Below are 27,167 nucleotides of genomic sequence, written 5' to 3' on the forward strand. Positions count from 1 at the left end.
TGCGTCATTATTACGGCCTGGCCGGAACTCGTGCAATGAGCAACGTTCCACACTGAGTGCAAAAATAAATTGCGTTTAATTGCATTATTTTTTTTTTTGTTGCATTTTTTTTTTTTGTCACGTTATTTTTGTGTCGCATTATTTTTTCTGTAATTAATTAATCGTAATTAATGATGTCATCCATAACAACAAGGTCAACCCCGCCCTCTAGTTTTAGTTTAGGAGTCCCTGCCACTCCATAGTAAAAGTTGGTCTCAGAGGCTTTGGGAATAGGTTTGAAGAAATGACTCTTAACTAAGAACTTTTAGTGCTCCTTAGGAGAACTCTTAGCGCTAAGATAAAATGTTTTATGAATACGGCTCCTGGTTTTATAAGGCTCTGGTTTACCTGTTAACTAAAGTAAGTGAAAAAAATAGCTAAATAGTTTTCTACAACTGAATATATCTGATTTTCTATAAAATGGGACCCATTGAGGCCAGGCCATGAGTGGTAGTTTAGTGTTTTTTAGTGTTGTCCCAGTGCCATAAAGTAATCACACAGGCACAATGACACCAGACTGGGTAGAGGGCCAGTTGCTCAGACACCCCCTGTCTAACACTGGAGATCTAGTAACTCCTTTTAGCAAACAGAAAGACGTGCCAGATCCCAAGACAATCCATGTTGGTTACGGCTGACAGGCGTGCTTTCAACATGCCAGCCGGGTCTCAAATGTTCTCATTTTAAAGTCCTCATCTAATAACGTTTTAAGTGAGAAATATGAAATTAATTAACATAATCTTGATTCAAATTTGATCAAGGCTGCATAGTTTGACTGTTTAATTGGAGTTTTGCAAGACTGCTTCTTTTGGTGGACAGTCTTTATTTGCATAAAGTTAAGGTTGAGTTGTGTTTATGAAAAATCCGATATGGTGAACGGTCAGTCAACTCACCGGGCTGTATCCATCAGCTGATCTCCACTGAAAATGACTATGATCCGTCACCTTAATATACATAAACTGAATAGGTGAATCTCCACCTTAAGAGTTTTGCTTACCTGGCTAGGTATCTATTTCAAGCTGTTTCCTAAAAATCAAAGTCTTCAAAACTAAGCCAACCCCCTTGTTCATTTTTGTAATAACCATCACAGGATATTACTAATTTTCCTCAAATCTCAACAGACCAGACCAGAGTCTTTCCATAGCCTGGTATCAGGATAGGCAAGTCTTTAGTCTGGTACAAATCATTGTAACTGAAAGATGCATCAGCTTTGTTCAGGGAACTCCAATCAGTCCACCTTGTCATACTCTAAATCACCTGGCCCCTATTCACAGTTTTTAAAAGAATTTGACCTCTGACCTTGTTATTCATTCTGATAAGATTTTAATAATTGGTGATTTCAGTATTCACCCGAATAAGCCTTCAATCCTCTTAAGTAAAGCATCTCTGGCACTTCTTGATATTTTGTTTTGCCTCAGTTTGCATTAACCTGCTCACTGCATAGGTAACACTGTCAACTTGATTCTACCATGTGTGATAGAGGTTTCTGCTCTGACTGTCTTTCCTGTCTCATCTGTGATGTCCAATCACTCTATTCTGTAATTTGAAATGACACTTGGCTGTCTTTTTAATGTTGGTGCTGATGTACTCATCACCTGTCACATTGGTCCGTAAATTCAACTGTAGGCTGCTTGGTGAGTAACTGCGTGTCAAAGTTTGACAGCCAAGAATCTTAGGTATTAAGTTTGATCCTATTCTCTACTTTGATCAGGACATTAATAAATCACCAAGATTGGTTTAGCCGCTGATCTCCTTAAGCCTTTTATTCCACCGCTCTCTTCTCTCAGTATACAGGTCTTGTGTTGGTCTCCAGAGTTAAAACGAAGTGAGCAGGCTGCAGGGCGTTTCTCTATCATTCCTTTTCCTCTTGAATAACCTCCCTGTTGGCATCAGACAGTCTGACTCTGTTGATGCTTTTAAATCCAAACTTACAAACTCAAGTCATGTTTTCAACCTAACATTCAGTTAGATGCTTATTCTTTGATTAATGTTATCGTTATCCTTCCATCAGGTCAATCTCAGTCTTAATGAATCTGTTAAGCCTAGTAGGCATATACAGACGATGTTTGTCCTGCCGATGAGAATAATGTAAACTTTCTGGAGTAGATTCAGCCTTTCCTGTTTTCTAGCTGTCTCCCTTGTGTTCATGTTATCCTTGTTTCTCTTTCTTCTGCATGTTTGCTTCTTATCTCCCATCTGTGTTAATGTTGTGCTCGAGCTTTGCTGCTTGTGTTTGTGTAGTATGTCCTCTTCCAGGTCTCTATGGTGGAGAGGAGGTCCTGTGGATCTGGTCCTTTTTATTTAATGGCAACTGGAAGTTGCATGATGTTCTCATGTGCTTACAATCTTTTAAAACATTTTCACTCCCAACAGGTCACATATGGTTTTGTGATTTGGGTTAAAATAATTTGTTATGTAACTTGACGTGAAGTATATCACATGCGTAATTTAACTAACGTAGGTGTGAGTTAAAGTCAACGCTGACTTATGGTTTCAGAAAGGACACGAACAGAGGTCTCTTGGGTGAAAGTTCTGTTTTTATCGCTTTAGTGTTATCCCATGCAGAATTTGTCAATTTTTCATTTGACTTGTGATATTGTACTGTATAAATAAACGTATCTTCAATTTTACTGAAAGCCTGGTAGCAGTAGCAAGAAGCAGTGTTTGTTGTGTGAATTGTGAGGTATTATCTTGTTTGTAGTATTTTTGTTGTGAGTACAGCCTGCAGAACCGAAGACATGCCTTCAAGTGTGCACTGTACTCATGTGCTACAACAATGTAATCTTTTTGAGTAAAAATATATTCACTTGGGTTTTTTTCAAGGAAATAGATACATGTGATTTTTTGCGAATACATCAGCCCCTTAAAGGCTCTAGATGCTGCAACAGCAGAAGTTTCACGACTGGAGAGTATTTCTTTATTGAAAGAAGAGCGAGGAATAGCACAGAAGGCTTTTTTGCTCTTCTCTGAAATGTCTTCAGCAAGAGTTTGAGTGACAGATGATTCATCCAATCACCTACCAGGTATGTTTTTAAAAGCAGGTTTTCTTTTTTTTTTCAAAACAGTTTGACGGCTGCTCGAGTGGTTCTGAGTGACAAACCAACTGATGTATCGGGTTAAGCAGAACCCTGTTATCGGCTAATCAGGTCTTTACCGTATATCACCTATAAACTTGTGTTTCTTGTTTTTGCTTGAGTCACACTAAAATGACTTCAACAATCCCACAAAAACAAAGATATAGTGAAAGTATATTTCCTGTTACTTGTACAAAACAAAGCAGAGGACCCTTCACACTATAATACCACAACTAACAGACAAAAGCCCACGAATCTCAATCCACTTTTACCCAACGTACATATTGTTTTCATCCAATGCATGTGCCTTTTAGATGTAGGTTGAACTTAAGGCCATTTGTAAGTCTATTAGCTAAACACACATCATTTTCCTTAAGATTTCCCTAAAGATACATTATAAGAGACAAGGCACGCTTACTTCCTCACCATGTGAAACATGTTCTTTATCAGTCACAAGAATAAAATCAACAGCACTGTGGGATTGCTCACAAACAGGCTGGTTGGCAATCAACTGGGTCAAACCAAATCATTTGGGTATATTTGCATAAGCACTGTAAATAATACTGTGCAGGGAAGCAGTTGGTCTGCTTTTTTTAAAATAGTGAAAAATGGAAAGGAAAAAACAAACAAGATATCCACGGGGTGCCCAGGTCAGAAGGGGAAAAAAATAAATTACCCACCTGCGTTCAGTCCTTCAGTGCGAGCCTCTGGTTTTCAGGCGCCCTCAACTATTACAACTGACAGTGTTTGTTGGTGGGAAAGCGTTGAGGGATTAGCTTCAGTAGCGCCTTCTGATTGGTGGGTGCCTCTACTGTAGGTGCCTGTGCAAAGGCGGGAGGGATCTGGGTTAGTGTGGTGAGTCCCTAGGCACACACACATAAATTATGAATGTGCTCAAATCAGTGAAACGCATTCTCAGCTTTGTATGATTTCTTACGAAAATGTTTGCATGACAATTTGTATGCTATATTACGAAAAAACAGCACCCACTAGATAATGTGAGTTGAGATCGGGTACCAAAGCACTTGGTTAAGACCACATAAAAGGTTGTTGTTTGGCTTAGTACTTGCGGGACCGTAACGCTAGTGTACTGGGTGAAAGTCCTGCGTTTTGGGACCCAGCCACCACACGACCCTCCTCCTTCCATGGATTTTGGCGCTCTTATACAACGTCACCTGATTTCCTTCTGTACTCCAGACGTAAATTCTACATTAATAAATACATGAATTACACACAAATTACAGTGCATTACGTTCCATAGGTTTATGTACAAACTGTGAATAAGGACAGAATGCATAGTGAGACTGTTTTTAAAAAAGGGACACTGGTTCATATTTTAGCATTTAAAAGATATCCACTCTGTTAGAGATCTGTTTGACCCTGATTTCTCACTTACCTGTGGAGAAGAACATGATTATTATAATCAGGTACAGGTCGAGGAGGAGTCATTTAAAAAATAGACGATATTGAGGGCAGCAGTGAGAGAGCAGAGATTTCAGTTTATAAGCAAGCACCAGTTTTCAGGCCAGCAGTGAGAACAGTCTCACATACTGTAAGTAAAAAAGTAGAGCGGGCAAATAAATAAGATTAGACAGCACAGGGCATCTGCAGGGTACACACAGAGACTGGTGCCCTAGAGCAATGCTTACACATCCTAACAGGAGCACACTCCCCTCACCCACTCTCTTTCTTCTTTCACTGCTTCTCTCTATATTCTTCTTCCAGTGTTACTGAGGCTTTCTTCTGTCTAACTTGTCTTATTACTTAAGCTGGCTACTGAGCTCAAAAATGTTACATTTTAAAGATGTGTGTTTGCTATGAACGCAATTTGAACTAAAAGCAACAGACAAACAATAATTACTTTTACAGGTCTTAGCATTAACAGTCAACACTAGAACAAGTATGTAAACCAATAGGATAGTTAATGTATCATTCCTGAACCTATTATAAAATTCACCAATTGTTAAGAGTCAGCCCTGTCCTCCGCAGTGAAACATGTTCTGAAAATCCTTGAGGTGCTTCAAAATCAATAGAGATTTTCAAGGACCTGAAATAACAAGACATCGTGCTCAGGGCCGGAAAGACCATAAAAGCATCTCTTAGGAATCCATGTTAACCTCGGGGAGGTGACATAAAGTTTTAGTGTAGTGTGTTTTCAGACAATTAACAAATTGCTATAGTTCTTCCTCCTCTACGTAATGACTGTGAGTCAAAAATCACGGGCCTTGCTTTGTGTAGAAATTGATTCTGCTGTTTGGCGAAAGCTTATATGAAGAATTATCAGTCTGTTAGCCAAATAATGAGCTACTCCCTTTGTGTTTTCATCAACAATTCTGTCTCATTGCTGATGTGCTAAAATACTTAAAAAAAAAAAATCCTATCGTCTTGATCTGTCTGAGTCTGCTGAATATTAGCTTTGGCTGATCTAAAGAGTTTTACTTAGAACAAGAACTAGGTTTTGTACCCCATCTCTCACATTAGCATCACATTAGGAAGTAATCTCTCTGGAGAGGAGGAACGATAACAGCAGCTAAAAATGTCAATGGCCATATGGTGTGTGAGTGCTGCTTTGTTGTTAGACTTGGTAAAAGTTAAAAACTTATCCTTTAATCATGATCTGTGATTCAGGGAGCATCCTGGTTTGTGTCTTTCTCCTTCGCTTGCAACCACTTGAGGACCAATCATTTTAACATGCACATTTCAGAGTAATGTCTTTGCAATTGGAAAGTTAACAAGTGTCTGGGCAAGCATAATGAAAATGACTCAATACACGAAAGAAAATTTGCAAGTAAGAACTGCAGAGCCCTGGTCGTGAGCCTAATGTCATGGTGTCACCTGAAGGTAGCCTGGGAGAGATACTAGGCATAAAATGTACTTAAGTACTAAAACTATTCTTAAAATCCTCAAGCTTCGGACACAGAATACATAACGTTCATTCACACTCCAACAACTTATGAACACAAAGACAAAAAGATTCTACAGAAACAATTACAAGGGTAAACAACTAGTTATACTATACTCAATACTAGTCATCAGGAGCGGAACCAATTCACTGCAAGGACAACACAATCACCCAGATACGTTGAACACTTAATGATGAGATAATGAGATTAATAAGCAAGGCTTTAATGCCTTGTACGGTATGTTTAGCTGAATGGGTCTGACGATGCTTCGCTGTGGCGCCTGGGCACGACAAGCCCTCTTAGAACAGGGTGGGATGTGAGTGAGTGGGAAGAAAAGAGGGGAATATAAAGCTGGGAAAGTGGAGGATGACAAATATTAATCTAGACAGGTATGAGGGCACTGCACTGAAGGTTTTGTAAAATGTGATGTTTTATTATTTTTGAGTTATTTTTTAAAAAGATGAGGCGTACAGCATTATTAAGTTTGCGACAGGATGATACGTACTGTCAATTAAAAAAAACAGACTTTGAGTATTCATAATCCAGGGATATCCAGGCTGTAGTCATGCCCCTTGTATATACAGTATGATGATTTAAACAAAATGCAGATTGATTGCAGCAGAAGCTCAGAAAATTTAACTTTTATTATAGGGTCAGACACTGATAACATAATAACTGCACTAAATGCAAGGTGTTCACAGTAATGATGCATAATAATGCACTGTGGCCGATTTGTGACACATTAATGGCTTAGCACATACAGTCTTAATATTTTTTTTCAGTCTGATAATGTACGTCATTCACTGCCAGTTTCTAGTCTAGTTCAAATGGATGTAAATGATGAATGTGCAGTGATGCTCATCTCTTTGATTAAACAAAAGCTCTAATGGTGTGTTTCTCCAGCACAATACTACTAATTAGAGTTTCCTGATATGGTGATCTGTCTATCAAGGGAATACAGCGGCACTGTTCATTTGCCTTGTCTGTTTATATATTTGTGTGTTTGTGTGTGTTTGTGTGTGTGTGTGTGTGTGTGTGTGTGTGTGTGTGTGTGTGTGTGTGTGTGTGTGTGTGTGTGTGTGTGTGTGTGTGTGTGTTTAAGATTGGGCATGTTGGAAGCACTATAATTGCTGTTTTTAAATGCAAATGCAACCCTGTTGGTGATACTCGTCAGCCCATTACCATTACATCTTTCCTTAAAGGTACCCAGTGATAGCAGCAATGTTTTGATATGTGTGATGGTATGTTGTTTGTATCTTTTACTGTACAAACATGACATATAAACAAAAGCTGTTAATAATATATAATATATATATATATATATATATATATGAATGCATACTTCAGGTTTTTGCATAGTTTTATGTAAAAGGCCACTCGGCATTTGCTACAGGATGCATTTGAATTTTTGCCAGCTCCATACATGAACTTCTTAATGTCTGTTTCCCCCCTTTTAAGTTCATGCAATGGTTGTACGGCTATAGTTTAATCAGATAGAAATATAGTCAATGCCTTCTGCGTCATTTTATACACATTTGGAATCACTATAATTTAAAATGAAGATGCGCCCATTACTGGGTGCAGCAGCGTTTAAGAGATGAATAGACCCATTGCTTCTGCATAGCAATTACTGTAGTAATACTGATTATCCCAAAAAGTTCATTTTTGTTTTCTACATGAATAAAACTACAAATGCTGTTTTCTCCCTGTGTGTGTGTATGAATTGCAGGGCCCGTTCTTGGCCTTCGTCACTCACAGCTAATGGATGTCTTTACCCAGTATGCCTACAATGACAGTTTCAATGATAATGGAACATGGAGCTTCAACGAAACAGTCCAAGAGCAGAAGCACCCTTACAACTACTATGCCATGCTGCTTACTCTGCTCATCTTCGTCATCGTCTTTGGCAACGTACTGGTGTGCATAGCTGTGTCCAGAGAGAAGGCCCTGCAGACCACCACCAACTACCTGATCGTCAGCCTGGCTGTTGCTGACCTCCTGGTCGCCACACTGGTTATGCCATGGGTCGTTTACTTAGAGGTAGGATAGCAGAGACGTACACACACCCACACAACATTTACACATATGTAATATTTGCACTGTACATACTGGAAGAGAAATAACTAAACTGATATGCCCTACAGCAGACCTGTTCCCCTATCTGTATACCAAGTATCAGAGGGTAGCCTCTGACAGCAAGAAATGCATCACTTTTCACAAAAGGAAATGATCAGCTTTAAAGACAGAGTTCAGTTTGGTATTAAGCGGTTAAAAAACAGCACAGCATATTATGCATGCAGCAGGGATTTATATGGAATCTGGCGCCAGAAAAATAACGGTCAAAAGGGTTTGAGCCAAGCAAGCCGCCCGCAGTTATCAGCAGGTCGAAGGCCCAAGGTGAAACAAGGGTGAAGGCTGATATGTTCCCATCAGCATTGTAAATATCAGTCCTGCAGTGGTTAAAGGCCTGTGATGCGACAACATCAAAATGCCAGAGCGGTCTATTCAGTCAGAGGTCAGATGTTTATGAATTATTCTTTCCTATTCTGGGATATATCATTTTGCATTTGCTGCTGTGTGGGATAATGCAGACCTGTTTATGACACATCAATGTCTGCTAACAAGTGCAACCTAAAACAGAGCAGCGACTCCCGTCCAGCAAAGAATCATCTCCAATCTACCAAAATCAATAGCAGGCAGGATGCGGGCTATCTCTCAGAAAAAGTCTATCTCTCGGTCGTTGCTCATTTCTTCTGTCTATCTACCGTGGTTATTTCTGACCGCCAGGTTTTAGGTCATGCTGTCTAATGTAGAGAAAGGCAATCTAAGACTACAGGGACTCTAATCCTCTTGTGCCTCTCAGTGAGTCATGATGATTATCACTCCGATCAGATAACAGCGTATAAATCCATAGGATGTCATGGTGTCTGCCTGTCTCCTTGTAAGTTTGTTTTTACATACAACACAGTGGTGACTGACAATGTGTCACTCTGTAACGGTAATTTTACAGGGATATGAATACTAAGTAAGTGGTGTGTGTTATACATTATTATTCAGCTAAAACAACTTCTTGTGACTATTGGAAACAATAATCAGACTTCAGGTTTTTTACCCATAAATAATGCAACCTGCATACTATGTTTTTATCAGAATTTTCGATTCTGTCGATGTAGGCAGCAGGGGGTCCACACGGAGGGAGCCTACATCAAAGTATTTTGGAAACATGGGAGTTGGGTTGCAATCAGCCACGTACCACAGCTCCAAATTGTAGCATAAAACTTTTTTTGCATTTTGATATCATAGCAGAAACGGGATACCTTGAATATGTGGATAAGCATGTTTTTGGAAACAGTTGTGATTCCTGTAACGATATTGCTGGAGATATGCAAACACAGCATCAGGTTACAAGTACATGTTTTCTGCAGCAGCTGCTCTCTAGTTTCTGCCCATATCTTCTGCTTCTTTCTATTTATCTTTGGAGAAACAGCCCTTTTGTACAAATTGAGGACAGGGACAATTGATTTATGGCAATTCCATAACGTTTGGGGACTCATGATCAAACAGACGCTGAGATATCTTGACTTTTTGAAAACATATTCTTTATATTTTGTACTGTGTGAACTTTTGCACATTCCTTGGACAAGTTTGCATTGTGAAACAGAAATATTGTACATATTTTCATAGTATTTGTTAAGAGTTTTATTTTCAATGTTTTATATCTATATTTGTTTCTTGACTTTGCAGTACTTGCTCTTACCTTATATTTTCTCTTACTATGTTTATTGTTATGTACCAAAAAAACAAACAAGATTTAGTCCCCGTTATGACTCAACCTCCAGAATCCTACATTTCCCATGATACAAATCAATAACTATAGTATGACTCGTACCCACAGTGAGTCCCCTCAGCACAAATCACAGCTAGGACAGTCCGTTCACAGGCTGCACAATTTATTTGACGACCCACTGCACACACTTTTACAACATAAATTTTCCAAACTCTTAAAGCATGTGCCATGCTGCCCGCACAGTCAATTTGCTCTTAGGATCCTCACACCTGAATAAGCAAACTCCCTCTTTGGTATCCGTCTGTGTCATCCATGATAATTAACTCACCTGCCACTGCTCTCATGAGCCATCCCCTCAATCATGCCCACCTTCACAATAACATCATTTAATTGCACCCTCCCTGCCTGGTAAATATTCACGTCTTTCAAACCCCATGCCCCCAGTTTTGTTTTTTAGTCTCCAGGCCTAAACTTAGTTAACCCAGATGACATCACCATGACATTGTTGGGGTGGCTTTCTCAGACTTTAGAGACCTCCCACCTGAGCCACAGATGACGTTTTCTATTTTCACAGGCTGGGTTGTAGTCATGTGTAAAATCTGTGCAGTGCGCCTTTAAGAAAAAGAGACAGGACATGCTGTGAAAATTTTAGAATTTATCCTCTGACATAATTTGTCAATAAATTTGAGAAATCTAGTGTTTTTAATGTGTTCTGTTGGATGATCTTTGAGAGGATCCATAAGGGTGGCTCTATAGGGTTGGTGCTAATTTTGTTAACTTATTCATTTGATGGATACATTTAAACACATTTAAATTACAAATGTCCCAAAATATGTGTGAGGGCTGCATGAATTTAAATGCCATGTGTGTTCTTTCATTTCGGGGGCGATATATGCCAAGTGTTTATGGTTTCACATCCAAATTGACTGGCTGACAAAAACATTCAGTTCAGTTTCATGCATAGACAACACTCCAACCCTCTTCTTTTGTCCTTTGATTTACAGACAATTTGTCAGTACGCACTAATTAAACCAATGTGGGTAAAATCCTCCACTGATTAATATGCTGAGAACTAAATACTTGCAAAGTCAAAATGGATTATCCTGCATGTGTTAGTGCGGAGGGGGATGCTCATCTGAATTTGGCTTGTCAGACCTCCTGCTAATGAGAAGTAGAAAAAACTGTGACAATAGCAGTTGGATATAATTCTTTGCAAAATAAAGGATTTGGTAGAAGTGCGAATGTTAAGATTCAAAAAATATTTGAGGAGCCAGTTTGCATTTATGTTGGGAAGGGGAAACTTACTTTAATATGTCGTTGGATGCTCACAATAGTTTTATGTGGGAGGATATTATTTATTCACTTCATGTCTTTCAGAACAAACTTCTTTCATTAGAGACACAATCTAAAATCCTGTGAATGTTCACATAATAGAAAGTAGCAGTGCGTACAGCTCCAGATCTTGCAGTGTATCGGGTGCATGGTAGTGGCATGAATCAAAGAAACAAAACACAAGCACTCACGGACAGGCTTAATAGTCTTCTTATTTACTTGTGTGTGTGTGTGGGGGGGGTGGAGACCTGTGTCAGCTAGAATCCATCAGAGTAACAAAAACAGCAGCAATGGCAAATTATATACCTAGGTGAGTTTCAAACACCAATAAGGAAAGAGAATACATAATTGCATAATAGTGAATAGTGAATGAACCATTCAGAATGGCCTTTCATAATGTGAGGTGGTGCGACCGCAATAGTCAGAAACAACAATGACAAGTTTCACAAGCTGGAAGGTGATGAATATATAAAACTGAATATAGAAGAAGAGACTATATAAAGAGCTATACCATCCCGATTAATAAATGAAGATGCACATAAACGATACATGAAAACAGAAAAAGAACCTTAATAATGTACAAACATTCACATACGACCTCTATTGGGGAAAAATAGTAATACAGTTGGGCTATGCTTAAAACAGTCCACAGTAATAAATGCTCTGTGAATAGAGGGCTCAAAGTACCCAGAAAATATAAACTTCCTAGAAACAAGATATGTCTGTTATGAGGACATGTAGCATGTAGGCCTACCTTGAAATAAATTAAATTAAGAGCTACTGTATATGACATCATATAACTCAATTTATGAATGGATCCTACAGTATAATGCAATTATGTATTCTCTCTCTGATCGGTGAAATTTCTTGCAACCCCTGGTGGCGAAGCTTTAAAATTGCGATGACAATAAAATGATAGCTTAAATATCACTGGTTTTTGTTTCTGTTCCATGACATTTTGTATGTCCTTGTTAAGGGGATGAAGAGAGGGACAATTTTATTCATTTTAAAATTATTTAACTTAACGTGTATTGGCCAGTCAGATTTGTTCTGACACGATTGCGATTCAGCCTACGCAGACACGACGACAAACGACTAATGAGTTTCTTTTTAGTCGTATATTTGGAGGATGCTGCAAAGGGCATTGTTTGAGATGCTGACTTGAGTAACCTTCAGCTTCCAGAGCAGGATATTGCATCCCTAGCCTCGCCAAACAACAAGCATTCCACACAGTCAAAGATCTTGGTCCAATCGTTTCAACCCTCCATCCACAAACAAGAGGGTACTTCACTGAGGTGGAAAAGCTAATCCACTTTACCTCTGTTTACCCGTGTCTACTACTTGCTCCAGAAGGTCTTTTTCAGCTCTTCACCGCTGAAAACTTGGCTCCGAAGCTCCGAAGCTCCCTCACCACGGGGAGACTAACACACATGGCCCTGCTTCACATGCACAAGGACATTTTGGATGATCTGGATATTCACGGTCTCATGGCAGAGTTTATCAGCTGTACTCCAGCATGCAAAACTATGTTTAGTGTAGGTAGACACAGTGTCTTACATCTCTTTCCTGCCGCTGTGCAGGCCCAGCTGGGATATGATTGTGTATATATGATCGCGGTTTTTGTAGGCTTATAAAAAAGACAAAAAACATTTTGCATAGTCTGTAACTAGTCTGTAGTCTTTTTTGACTGTCATGTGGTTATGAAAACTCATCATGCATTTTTGTCTTTCTGTTATGTGATTTGGTTGTGGTGGTTTTGCCTATAAATTATTGGGCATAGCCTAGGCTGCTTGTGGTTATTTTAAAATAAACATATATTTTCATCTAGAACACCACTCCTGGTGCGTTGAGCTCTTTGTTTTTTATAAGACAATTATGATATTATGGATATATTGCTAGTGGTTGCACTTGGCAAATAACATTTTAGTTTGTATGCATGCATTCACACAGATATTTAGACAGGCCTTTTTTTTCATTTCTTTTTTTTCATTCTGGTCTTTGGATTTCACTGTGTAGTGGGTCCTATGTTGCGATATAGTTTGTGCGCACTGTCAGCTGTTCTTCATGCAGGGGTGGAGCAAGTGGCTACTCGCTGAAACGCATTCGGTTTTGCCCACAATAAATAAGAAGGCTATTTATATTATAGCTTAGTACCAGCGTTTTGTTTCATTCATCTTCAGATAATGACAAGTTTTTTTGTAACAATATTGTGTTTTTGTTTGTTTATCTTTTTTTAATACACATAACAACCTCCAATCCCACTGCATACAAACTGCTTTTTATTCATTATGTGCAGACATTTTATTTCTAATTTTAGTGTCACTGACCGTGGATTTCTCGTGTTAATAATGTATCAGCATGAACTTTACGGAGAGCTTAGTCACAGAGTGTGGGCAGGGCATTCCATTTGCCCTTTATTATTAAATGCTGAATTAGCATTCATTACCACGGTTTTCTCTTTCTGTCAAGTGTGACTGATTTAGAGAGCATATGGAGGGAACTTTATGCATGGTTTGAGGTTAAGAGCTTATTTAAAAGCAAGATGAATTAAATACAGGGTGTTTTTGGATAGTGGAATTTCACCTTTAGACAGGCTTCAGAAACTGGCTTTTCAAGATTAGATCAAATAACTTGAAGAAATGTCATCAATAAGTGTTGTTTTCAAAATATAATTTGCACATTTTTAAGGTAGTCTCAGTGATATAAAAGAGAGATAGAGAGAAGTACATTGTTATTATTATAATGAATGACATAAACAGCAGAGTTTTATATGAAAGAGCAGGGTGCATCAGTTTCATTTCACCCTGATTTTAACTGACGTCTAAAATTACTCTTTCTAACCACTTTCTCAATTCCCCAGGCCCCGTTACTTCATTTTCAATTTTCCAACACCTTACCTTTGCAAATTAAATCAGAATGCTGATACATTCTGAATTATGCACATATGCACAGTGTAACATTATAAATTAAATTGGAGAGGGGTTTGTGTGTGTGTGTGTGTGTGTGTGTGTGTGTGTGTGTGTGTGTGTGTGTGTGTGTGTGTGTGTGTGTGTGTTTGTGTGTGTGTGTGTGTGTGTGTGTGTGTGTGTGTGTGTGTGTATGGCAGGGGGTGAATAGCAAAGACAAAATTATGAGAATGCGTCAACATTTCATAATACTTAGAAAAGCTTAGAAAAGCAGTTTATTTTATCCATTTCCCTATGCCGATAGGCCTACAGTATATCCATGTTGCAGCCATCATAGTCTCTATGAACAGATTTTGCAGGCAACAGGACAATATTTAGGAAGTGAAAGCCATCATGCAATCACAGAAACCATCCACTATTGTCTGTCTGATTTAACCTTTCATTAGCCTATAAACATATATCTGTCCGAAATATTAGCTGTTGCCCCAGGAGGCTTAGCCTATCTGTCTGATGGCAGATAGGCCATGGGTTCTGAGATTGCAGCCATCAGGACCTGCAATGGTTTTTAGCTCTTGTGAGGCTCCTAAATTTGTTATGAGCTGCATCACTGATGAGGATGTAAAAAAGTAGTGTTGCGTCGGTTAAGCTGCTGATCAAGATCAATCAGAGGCGATTCTAGAGTCTGTTGGAGCCCTATAAAGAAGGAGGAGTCAGGGGGGCCCCCTTAGGGAGGTCAGGTCTTCAACTGTCATTGCAAACTTTGCCCAATGGCACTGCTGTAGTTTAAAATTTGTCAGCCTGCGGGGGCCCCCTATTGGCCTGGGGCCCCAAGAAGTTGCCAGCCTTGCCTGCTGGCAAGCAACGCCTCTGAGATCAAGAATAAGAAATTAAGTGATGGTAGGGACAGAGAAAAAATGGGGGATGGTGTAGAGCTACTGAAAGTCAGGAAAAAAGGTTGGAAGAATGAAAAAAAAAGAAAAAAGAAAAAAAGAGGTTGCGACAGGGAGACGGGCTCATTAGGCTGTCAGATCGTTCTGCAAGCACTGCTAGTGTTGTAGACTCCAGCAACAACATACGGTCATTTAATTTTATGAAGACATAGCCTTGGTACACAGGTTAATTCCGCCAGCAGAGAAATTGCCCACATAATCATCTCTCTGTGGGAGGAAGCAGGTAGGATGTAGTGTCAGGCGAAGTGGGTGGTATCGGACGACTCAGACCTCAATGATGATGTTAGCATCATCTTGGGGTTTGACCATATAACAGAGAGCAACTGAGGTATGAATACAAATACGTTTCGATCATTTCTTTGATTGAAAGCCACCTGGGGCTGCAGACCTGGATGTCTGTTCAAGGATAATTATCTCACTAATACTGTTTAATTCCTTAATCAAATCAGATGATCTGTTTTCTCTCTCTTTTTTAGTATCTGTGTTTAAATATTATGAAAAAAATATACAAGGAGGATTGACTGTCAGAGTTGCTTTTTGTTGCAGAAGTGAAACACAATTTCTGCAGTGGTGCAGCTTTTTCTGGTCAAATGCAGCAGCTTTATTTTATTGACTGTTGCTTTAAACTACCATTTGCTGATTTCATATTTCTTTTCTTCTAGGTAGTGGGAGAGTGGCGCTTTAGCAAGATACACTGTGACATCTTTGTCACTCTGGATGTAATGATGTGTACAGCGAGCATCCTCAATCTCTGTGCCATCAGCATTGATCGGTAAGTTCGTCACTGCACAGATTGTTTAGGCCTGCTTGTCATTCTTCCTGCATGGATTTTCAATAGGAATCTTTAAGTACATGTCCACCAAAGCCCACATATCTATATACAGACTAAATGCCTTTTACAAACATGGATTTTAAGCCATAATGTTTCATACTACAGTTTTGGTCTAGGGGTTTAACTTAAGGCTGTTATTACTAGTCCTAACCTAGAGTGAGCTGGGTGAAAATGAGGAAAACACACATAAGGGCTGCTTTCAGAAACAGGAGACTAGCTAAGTTGGGTTCACTTACCTGATCGAGTGGTGATGGTACTGCAGCTTAGTCGCGTAGCTTGTACCTCAAATAAGGCAGACAATTACTCCAAATACACACACACACACACACACACACACACACACACACAGACTCACAAGATTCAATAAAGAACTGTTGGAAGTAATCATAATGATGACAATTATGATGTCTGAAGAATTCCAAGGATATAACATTTATCATATTTTCATTTGATAGAATTCTGTGACGTTTAATTTTACATGATTTTCTGCTTGGCTGCATTTTTCATGTTGAATACATATGAAAAATAAATACTCAACGTGGTCAGACACACACACAGACACACACACACACACACACACACACAGAAAAGAATGAATTAGAATGCAAATGTGTCTCATATGTGGAGAAATGCTTATTATAAGATACCCTGAATAATCTCACGGTAGATCATTGTTTGTGTGAATTTGAAATGAATGTAACAAGCAGAGTGGAAAAGCATCAACATCAAGATTTAAATATAATTTGTTCTGTGCGCTTGTGAATATTAATCGCTGGAGTGTGACTATATCAAGATTCGCTTTTCCTGGTTCGAGTACGTTTCAGGGTCCACCGGTATAACGCTGCTTTGTAAAAGTTCAGAAAAGAGTCACAGACAATTTTCCTTTTATCAATTTAGAAACTCCAGGCAACATTGTAATTTAAATATCAAAGGATCCTTCATTTCGCTACTAACTTTGTTCTTATTCACCGATGTGAATGTGTCAACAACTTAATTATGGAATTGTGTGACCACAGGCCAGAGAAGAGGTTTATTACTGTCGTTATTCTCTTGCTTGAAGGATGAACACACTAACAGTAGTTTGAGCTTCCCATTCCAATCTGCTACTCACGCACATCCTCTTTAAAAGCAGAAATCTAATTAGGCATTAGGCAAAACTACTTTTGTGTAGGAAGTGATATGAATATACACGTGCCAAATGTGATTAAACAGAATTCAAATCATGTTTCTAAAAGACAGACTGTTTTGGAATTGAACCACAAGAGAGTTCCTTATCTCAGAGTCATAATGTGCACTAAAATAAACAGGACAATCATTTCAGAGCAGTATGCCTTTAATTTTAGTGACTTGTAGCAAAGCAAAATATTGTCTGTAGTTTTTGTTAATGCAGTTAGTCCTATCTGGATATGTTTAGAGTACACTGCTAAATACCATGAGAAAAACTAAAGTATATGTAAACAGTTTAAACAAATACATAAACTTTCAACTGTCCAGAATAATCCCATTAATATGACATAAAATATGATAATGATAATCCTGAGTGTCATTTTAATTATTATACAAATTAACTGTAATTAATGAGTAATTGGCAACCCTTCATTTCATTTGGACTATGGAACCAACACTTGATGTGGCAAGTAACGCAGCTGTAATGCACTCACTCCTGTTGCTATGTATGGTTATTGTAATTTGAAAGAAAAGGCATTTACACACATGTATTTCACTATTGGTAACAACCAACAATTGATCTAAAGCAGCACAAATTCTTTCTTTATCACAGTATAATTCTAGAGTAAAATTGCAGGAAAATGGAGTAAATTACTCGTACAGTATGTTTTTACACATTCAAATTATTAATTTATTACTCATTCCTTGTTACAATTTTCAACAGTTATATTATAATTTTACTTATTACATCATACAGTAATTTGTTAGCTACCCCACAAAATTGGAAAATACTTCCTTTCTAATCAAAATTCAGACTCTGCATGTGTGTGCCTCAATGTCAGGGTAGTTCCTGGTAAGCGCAGCTAAGTCTTCAGACCACATCTTTGCTGAACCTAAACTGGCTATCTTTGTGTAGCCAAGTGTATATCCAGACATAAAATTGTGATTCAGGAGCAGGTGGCAGAAAACATCCATCTGCTTATTGTACCTAAGACCTTGGTACAATGCGTTACACAATTCATGACAACATGCATGACATAATACAATTACCTTAGTTTTATCTGACTTACCTTGTGTGTTTCCATAATGAAACCCAAACACAATAGTCACAAAAGCCTTACTCACTCTGCTTTATGTCCAAAGTTTTCCCAACCAAATTGCACAGAAAACTATGCACGAGACACTGTTAAAAGCTGGGCATTTCCTGGTGATACAGCAAGCTCCCTAATAAGGTCAACCAATGTAGCAGGGTTAAATGATAAGGTATTTCATTGGAGAAAAACACAGCCTACCTTACAGTTCCTCCTCGTCATGTAAACTGCAGCCCACTGCGCATTTCCAAAGCACCAACTCAACCTCAAAAAGGATCTGATGAAATATGACATGCAAGACTTGTAGGTAGATTTTACCACTTGTAGGTCTTCTTTGAGCTAAAATCAATTGACGAAGAAAAAGAACTAGTTCTTTAGCTGTAGATCCTAAAATCGAACATGAATGAATTCCAACCATGTGTTGCAACTTTTTTCTCATACTTTCCCTGTCTTCTAGAAAAGGTGTCATGTTTTTTTTATATATTCAAATTAAAGCAATATTTTTCTTCACCCCTTACAGTTACACAGCAGTTGCAATGCCAATGCTGTACAATACTCGCTACAGTTCCAGGAGACGGGTCACAGTAATGATATCAGTGGTGTGGGTACTGTCTTTCGCCATATCATGTCCCCTATTGTTTGGCCTAAATAACACAGGTAAGGGGGATGCAATAAATACGATACATGTTTATTTGTATGGTGTGTGAATGAATAAGTGGAGGAATAGTGGTGCCGTACTGTATTATTTATGGGCACGTCATCTGCGTAGTGCAGTGCTGCATTTATATTGTAGACACATACATTTTGAAGATAGCTGATGTATGTCTTGGACATATATAAATATTTGGTCATAGGTGCAATTACATTGCACTAAAGCAGAATATCAAAGTCAGTGCCCATTTATAATATGAAGTTGCATATTGTGAAGTGTTGTGTTACAGAAGTTAATATACCAACGCAGGCCAGTAAACTACTACCTTCAAGTTTCTTATTCCACAGAATAGAGCCTTTAACAGAGGATTACACTTAAAGCAGGTTGTGATTAAGAGATCCTTAGACTTGTTGCTCACCAGCTCCTGTGGCTCGATCCCTGGCTCTTTGAAGCTCCACTCAACCCTTTGAGTGGCTTGATGTAACATTGATAATGCCGGAACTCAGGCGTTTGGATTTGTGAGTCCCATAACCGCTTTCAAGTGAGCTGCAGAAAACATAAAAGCAGAGACCCCCAGCAGAAACGACTGAAACTGAAGCAATTGCTTTTAAGCCAAAGCAACTCATATTTAAAATATTTTTGTCATTTTTTAGCAATGGATTGTCAGAGGTATCTGTTGATCATTCATACAAAATATCCCTAAGATATTTGTAGTAAATTGACTGCTTTTTATACAGTATGCTTTTATCCATTATTCACCCATGCACACACACACACACTGACACACACTGTCAGTGTGTTTGTGTGCACTTCAACTCAACACTTCGTTACATGGACAGGGGGTTGAAATTAAAGGGGTATTTAGTATGTAATTGCCATAAAATTAGCAATAAAATGAGTTATGTTCAAGATTGAAGCAATAGAGGACGAGATATCCTGAATTTCAGTCTCTAGCATGGGTCAAGTTAAAAAAAACACTGGATCCTACATCCAGTTGTATCACATTTTATTATTATTATTATCATTTCATATTTTCACACATTTTGCTCAATATATAAAACTGTTCGCAGGATGGGGGAGGGGGTACATTTTTGGATGAAATTTCAAGAGATTGAAATCAAAGAGCAAACCTTGGTTCTTCTTCAATCCAAACAAAGTTTCCCGTTTTATCACAAAAAGTTTTCCAAGAGTCAAAGTGACAAAAACACAACAGAACTACATTTACATTTTTTTTAGCTGAAACATAGTATGCAGTCTGAGGCCTCCATTCACCATGTGTTTATCTCCACAGCTACTCGTGATGAGTCTCTCTGTGTGATCGCCAATCCGGCCTTTGTAGTATACTCTTCCATCGTGTCCTTCTACGTTCCCTTCATCATCACTCTGCTGGTCTATGTGCAAATTTATGTGGTCCTGAGGAAACGCAGAAAACGTGTAAACACCAAACCAAAGCAGCGTGTTTGTCAGGCTGCCGAACCTGATATGGCCACTTCACTAAAGGTGAGCTTGCAATACGTCTGCGTTTAAGTACTTTTGCTTTTACAGCTTCATTATGAAACTGATAGTGATTGACACCTTTAGTATACTTGTGCGCTTTATCTTTCCATCTCTGAGCATTTTAGAATAATTCATTTTATCCACCAGTGTGAAAATAACCAGTGTGCCCTTTTGAGTTCATGTTTTCTTTATGAAACTGCAATCACTGATTTTCTCAACCCATCCATGGAGTGGCATTGCTTTACATAACCACATAATGTAAAGAAGAAAACTGAGACAAGAAGTGATTTGATTTTCCTTTGAAAACAGTGGAAGACATTCAATGCAGGAGACTAAAAGGGCAAGGCTCAGTTACACCTAAGGCATTTTAAGTTCACCCCCACCCCAAACACACACATACACACACACTCTGTAATGAGTTCCACCTGGGAGGCCAATTTAATCTTAATGTTTCAGTACGGGCATGTGTTCAGTGATGAAAGCCGTTTTGCAACTATAATTATGTTGGCCTTTAACTGACCTTTTTTTCTTTTCTGGTTATCGATTTTACTGACTGACATAATGTACCTCATATATACGTACTGCAATTGAATGGGCTTTGCACAGGAAGCCAAGTAATGCATTTGATACAGTGCACTGCATTACATGTGTTCATACATGGCTTCACCATGTGGTGTGTGTGTGTGTGTGTGTGTGTGTGTGTGTGTGTGTGTGTGTGTGTGTGTGTGTGTGTGTGTGTGTGTGTGTGTGTGTGTGTGTGTGTGTGTGTGTGTGTGTGTGTGTGTGTGTTTGTGTGTGTGTGTGTGTGTGTGTGTGTGAGGAGGAGAACATTTCTAGTGGGCACGAGATTTTACAGGGAATATAGACTGCACATTATGATGTAATTTAATTATATGTGAAGACGTTATATAGCAACATATTGCTGGATTATTTGCATAATCTTTATGGAGTAAAATAACATCAATTAGATAAACGTTCAGTCATACTGTTAATTGTTGGATGAGTTTCCATCCTATTGGTAAAAATATATCATACTGTCAGATACATGGACTTGCAGCCACTGAACAGCCTTTCTTTACTAGAGATCGATATAGCCTCATCTGACCCGGTTGGCTGTGGGACCTGGGTTAGACAGCTTTTGTCAGTTGTTCTTTGACATTGTACCTTCTCCTTGTCTGTTTCCCTTTTAGGATAAATGCACTCATCCAGAGGATGTGAGGTTGTGCACCATGATTGTTAAATCTAATGGGAGTTTTCCTGTCAACAAGAAGAAAGTGGTGTGTTTTTTTTGGTTCTTTTGTTTACAGCTTCTTTTTCTTTTTCTAAAAGTTTAATTGTTGGAAACAATATTTGTTTTGACCATAAAAGACTTAGCAAGATGTCACCTTGAAGTTGTCCTCCATTTCTCAAGATAGCTTGAAAAGCCTTTCTGCTTCTGTGAGCACGAGGTACACCGACATTAAAGACTGAAAGTGTGATCATTTGTATTCTGTTTATTACCTGTTATTTTAAATGTCACCCATTGCCTAAAAATCACTATCTGAATCTATGTTTTTGTGCTCATCCTGCCCTTACTCAGATATTCATCAAAGATGTAGTCAATGAGGGGGAAGATCTGGAGCTGGATGAGCTGAACAACAGTGGCAGCAGCCAGAAACAGAAACAGCAGCCACAGTGTGCTCTTGGAGAAACTCCAGCCACCAGCCATCAGCTCCTGGTGCCCAATAAGGCTAATGTTAGCCCCACCTTCACACCTCCTACACCACCTGAGGAGGGCCAAAAAGCAGAAAAGAATGGCGATCCTACCAAGGAGGCACTTGGGGATCAAGCACCTGTTGTGGCCAAAGCTTTCCATACGCAGGCCTTACCTAATGGCAAGACTCAGACCTCTGTGAAAACCATGAGCAAGAGGAAGATCTCCCAGCAGAAGGAGAAGAAAGCCACTCAAATGTTAGCCATCGTTCTTGGTAAGTTGGTTTACTTTTTTAAATTTACATTTGGTATGAATTATTTGCAGTCAGTAACATTAAAATTAAATGATATGCTGTTTTATGTAAAAAAAAACACATCTTAATGGAACTGACACTGCATTTCCACAACTAAATAATCAAATAACTTTGATTTTTTGTTGTCAATTTTGCACATGCAAAATAATATGAAGTGATTACAACATCAATCGCTGCATGTTATTTTGTTCAAACTCATCAAGACTAAATATTTGTTTATTTGTCCTCTAGTTACCACAAGCTAATCCTGTAATGTACAATGTAGCAAACTGTCTTTCTTTCACATAAGCCCCCAGCCCTCCTCGGTTCCATGCTGCTTCTGCATGTGTTTATTTCCTTATGAATGTTTTTGTAAGACCTAAAAACGGTGCTTGTAAACAAGACAGCAGTGATGCAATGAAAATCAATCCTCCAACTCCATTTAACTGATATTTGGGTGTCAAATATATGTTAAGAGCCTGCTTATGCTGCACTTTTATGATTGTCTTATTTCTAATGTTTCCATTTGTTCTCCTCAGGTGTATTCATCATATGCTGGCTGCCATTTTTCATAACACATATCTTGAACACCCACTGCACAAAATGCAAGGTTACTGCTCAGGTGTATAATGCTTTCACTTGGCTTGGCTATGTGAATAGTGCTGTGAATCCCATCATATACACCACCTTTAACGTTGAGTTCAGAAAGGCGTTCATTAAGATCTTGCACTGTTAAACTGCAGCATCACATCTGATCAGACTGAGGGAGGGGCGATAAATAAAAGCATCTCTTCTGGCAAATACCTCATCCTGTTAAGGAAAAACGCACCACAGGGGGAAACTGCTATCTGCTTTTCAAAGTTATGGAGCTGAGTGACTGAAAAAAACTGTCTTATTGAAAGGCATGTTGGCTCTATATGTGAATTGTTTGTAGAGTCCTGTTCTTCAAATCACTGAATGTAAAACAAGAAATGTCTGTAACAATGACCTGTTTCATGGAGAAAAGAAAAATGTAACATTGTTCTCTAAAATCATTGTACTTATGTCATATAAGGAGCCATCTATGTATACCACACACAGTTGCAAACTGATATATATATTGTGTGTGTGTGTGTGTTCTTTACGTTTTGATGATGGAAATTTACAGCAAATCTTATAGACATAAAGTCAGTGTCCATTGCAGTGTTAAAACTGATACGCAAGCTCTTAATCTTAAAACTTAACACTGATTGGAATGTGTGTTAAAGACAAGAGATGATTTACTTGCTGTATAATGTGGCTATGCCAATGTCCACATATTTGCAATTTTATAAATTGGAAAAATCATATTATTATTACTATTAATGTTATTATTGTTATTATTATTATTATTTAATGTACATAGTTTTTCTTAAAACCTTAACTGTGATTATATGCCTGCAATGGAAATGTGATGCATGCTACACTGCTCCTCTACTTGACTTCTCATGAATTGTATGTTTAACAAAAAAAATACAAGATGTCCAATAAATAGAGTTTCGAGGCACTGTAAAGTGCCACAAAAATATCAGTGTTTGTTGTGTGTACAGATACACTCACAAATGACTTGACATTACTCAGCAGCCTCTGTCTTATTTCCAGGACCTGTTTGCGGTTTGAGTTATGTTGTTTACTGGAAGTAACTCTGAGCATTGCTGAAGTGGAGTTGTTCCGTGGCAAACTAATGACCTGTATGTGGACTTTGCAGCTTCCACGTATAGTCATGTGGATGCGTGCAGCCCCTGAAGCAGCTCCTCTGGGCCTTTGTTGAGTAAGAATGAGGAGAACTTGGCAAACCAGAAATAATAGAAACAACAATACATGTATGTGTTGTTTTGGCTGAGGAATCATGCATTTCAGTTCAACATAAAATCATTACTTTAACAAAGATGTTAAATGTTTTGATGATAGACTACTGTAGCTTAAGTGAAATTCACACCTTGTCAGGTGAAATATTCAAATCTAGACAAGAAAATGAAGTCTGCAAAGAGTGAATTATTATTATTTTTTTTTATGATGGAATATTTGTGGGGATCAGTGTGTAAAATGCATATTTCTTGTCAAGGTGTTGGGTGCAAAACATTTCTGCTTCCCAAAGACTCACAACAATGTAGAATGCTTCCTTAAAAAAAAACTTAAGTATATTTCAAGCCTAAATTTGCTTTTCATCAAGTACCCGTTGGAGACAATTTCTTCAATGAAACACACCTGAAACTGTATGATGCCTCTGTTTGTACTTTCCCTCAAATGTTACATTTATTTCAAAGGAAGCATAAAACTGTTATGGATTATTTGAAAACAGAATATCTATGGAAAAATGTAATTTTATTGTGATGGTGGAAAAATAAAATCCAGATTGACAAATAAACATTTCAAGTAAAACTTTACAGTCTATGTGGTGCCCTGTAGATATAGCTTACATTTTAGAAGTAAAAATACACTGTCATTTATCATTCAAGCGTAACATCAGTCTTTGGGATGACCAAAGACAGTCTAGCATTGCATCATTTTCAGAGGAAATAACAATTACAGAAAGCTAATATGCAGGACAAGAGCCAGCAACAACAACAACAACCACAATAACATGATACTGAAGGTCATGCAATGCTGTTAGCAATCACAAATTCCAATCCCAGTGACAAAGGTAATGAAAAGTTCTCACTTTTCAAGGAAATTAATCACTCGTGGTGAGTGCTGCTGCTGCTGAGGATTCTCAGGAAATGCAGAGTTCACCTCTTTCTGTTATGATGTTGTGTTTGAATCAAAACAAACCAAACTGTTATCCTGATGTATAGATGTCGGACCTAACACTTTTTCTCCAATGTAATAGCAGAAAATTAGGTGGAAGAAGTACTCACATCTTGTACTCAAAGTGTAATTTTGATAACTCAAAACCTATTCCCGCATGTATTTCTGTGTGAATGACTAATGGCTCTTTTTTTTTTTTAAATTGGTCCATTATTGAGTGGGAGCGCTGCAGCCTGGTCGCCATGAACTGGGCTACAATGTAATTGACTGGGTACCAGCGCCGTGACAATATGTGTACACTAAAGATGCTTGGTTTTGCCACTGACTGAGATTGTGATTTGATTGTGTTATCCTGTTATCATGTCTGACTGTATTATGGAATTATGGTGAAGTCTTGTTCTGAAATCGTGAAATCTCATTGGTCGTTGCCGGAAGACACCGGAGGGGAGCTTCAGAGAAGGAGAGTACTAGGAAGCGTAGTTTTGTCTTATCTAAACAATTTTTATGAAATATAACGGTTCATTTTTTCAAATTTCTGAATTGTGTGAACAACATGTGGAGCTCCACTTCACACAGCTTTCATAAGAGGTTTTTATAGAGAAAATGCTTCACATTTGCGGCTAAGCAAAATCTGCGGTCTTGAGGTCCTGTCCTCCGTTCCCAAAAGACGGCTTTCTGGGATAGGCGTGAACATGTGACATGACGGGAAGCACAAAGTTCTATGTACAGTGACATACAGCAAATGCGTCGGAAGAAGTTTGCATGATCTGATAATTCACAACCTTGGTCAGCATCTGACAGATTTCACAGGCTTTCCAGTTGCTCATCACGACGGTCGATATTTTGCCGCATCTCGCTTCTGTGATCAGCTGTTTCCTGCTTTTAAAACTCCCGGCCGTGGGTTGCACAACAGTTCACAACTTCTCCATCTTTCAACAATGTAGTCAGACACTTATGACTACTACCATTTCTACTACCATATGATTCACTACCATATGATTCACAACATCAACTTACATGAAAGAAAACACTCACACACACACACCAGTAAAAGTGTTTGTTGACAGACAGGCTTGCAGTACGGTGTGTGTGTGTGTGTGTGTATGCGCTTGTGTGTAAATGGAAGAAAGAGAGATAAAGAGAGAGAGAGAGAGAGAGAGAGAGAGCATGCAGCAAAGGGCCACAGGTCAGAATCATACCCGGCTGCTGCGGCACTCATTTTAACAAGCCCGGGCAAAGATGCGCGTGCACAAATCATTTTCTGCGCTGCGTTCTTCTACACAACTGGATAAAAGTGTCTACTTCACCGTGTTGTTGTGGCGTCTGTACTACCACACATCACATCCCACTGAGAGCTACATTCAATCAGCAACTGGGCTTCTCTCAGGGGAAAAAATGTCCCTGCTCTTCCACAGGGTAAAAAAACAGCTGCTCAAACGGACGCTCGAGCGACTCACATGCAAATTAGGGGCGTTTCGGCAAGATAGATCTCCTCATTCCTCAGACCTCCTCATTCTGGGTATTCGAGCCGAATGGAAACACACCTGATGTAAATAACTGGATATCCACACCACACCTTTGGGTCAGTCCCAGCCTGGTCAAATGCGTTAATGAAGTGATGAAGCCTCTTGGATGAGAGGTGAAACTTCTTCCAAGACAAACAACCAAGTCCAGTTGCTTTTGACTTAATTTTCTTTGGGAATAACGATGACCGGGACAAATGAGAACATTCACAGGCTTACACCTAATGTAGCCCGGTTTACAGAGGCGATGTAAAAATACCGAAATTATCCTTTAAGTAAAAGTAGCAATACCACATTGTACAAATACTTTGTTTCATGGCCCGTTTGTGTAACAACAACATACGGTTTACAGGAGGTTATGAGCCAACTGTCGCAAGGTGCCAGCATTATATGATATTACATGATGTTGATATTGATATAAGTGAAAAAGTGTATTTTCCTAAATGTCAAACCATTCCTTTAACTAAACAAACCCTCTAATTTCTTATAGAAGGTGATGATGATTATTATTTTTCGTATCCTGAGGACTCAATTGTATTTTCTTTATTGGTGTACCAGCCAGTAAAAACATACAGGGAATAACAACAGAAAGTTTCTAATCTCTTTTAATGTTCTTTTTTCTTTGTCGAACAACAGCAGAATCAGAAGAATGTTTCTTTGTCAGTT

At 38.6% G+C, this 27,167-nt stretch overlaps 1 protein-coding gene across 1 annotated transcript; it reads left to right on the top strand.

Moving 5' to 3' along the window:
* Positions 1-7,759: 7,759 nt before the first annotated feature.
* drd2a (dopamine receptor D2a) lies at positions 7,760-22,948 on the top strand (the record flags this gene model as incomplete). Its single annotated transcript, XM_083914549.1, has 7 exons — positions 7,760-8,053; positions 15,651-15,760; positions 18,599-18,735; positions 20,022-20,230; positions 21,418-21,504; positions 21,807-22,194; positions 22,752-22,948. Exons 1-7 carry the CDS (start codon positions 7,775-7,777, stop codon positions 22,946-22,948), a joined length of 1,407 nt encoding a protein of 468 aa, XP_083770675.1. The 5' UTR covers positions 7,760-7,774.
* Positions 22,949-27,167: the final 4,219 nt, after the last annotated feature.

This window comes from Echiichthys vipera (assembly GCF_963691815.1).
Source record: "Echiichthys vipera genome assembly, chromosome: 5".
Classification (NCBI taxonomy): domain Eukaryota; kingdom Metazoa; phylum Chordata; class Actinopteri; order Perciformes; family Trachinidae; genus Echiichthys; species Echiichthys vipera.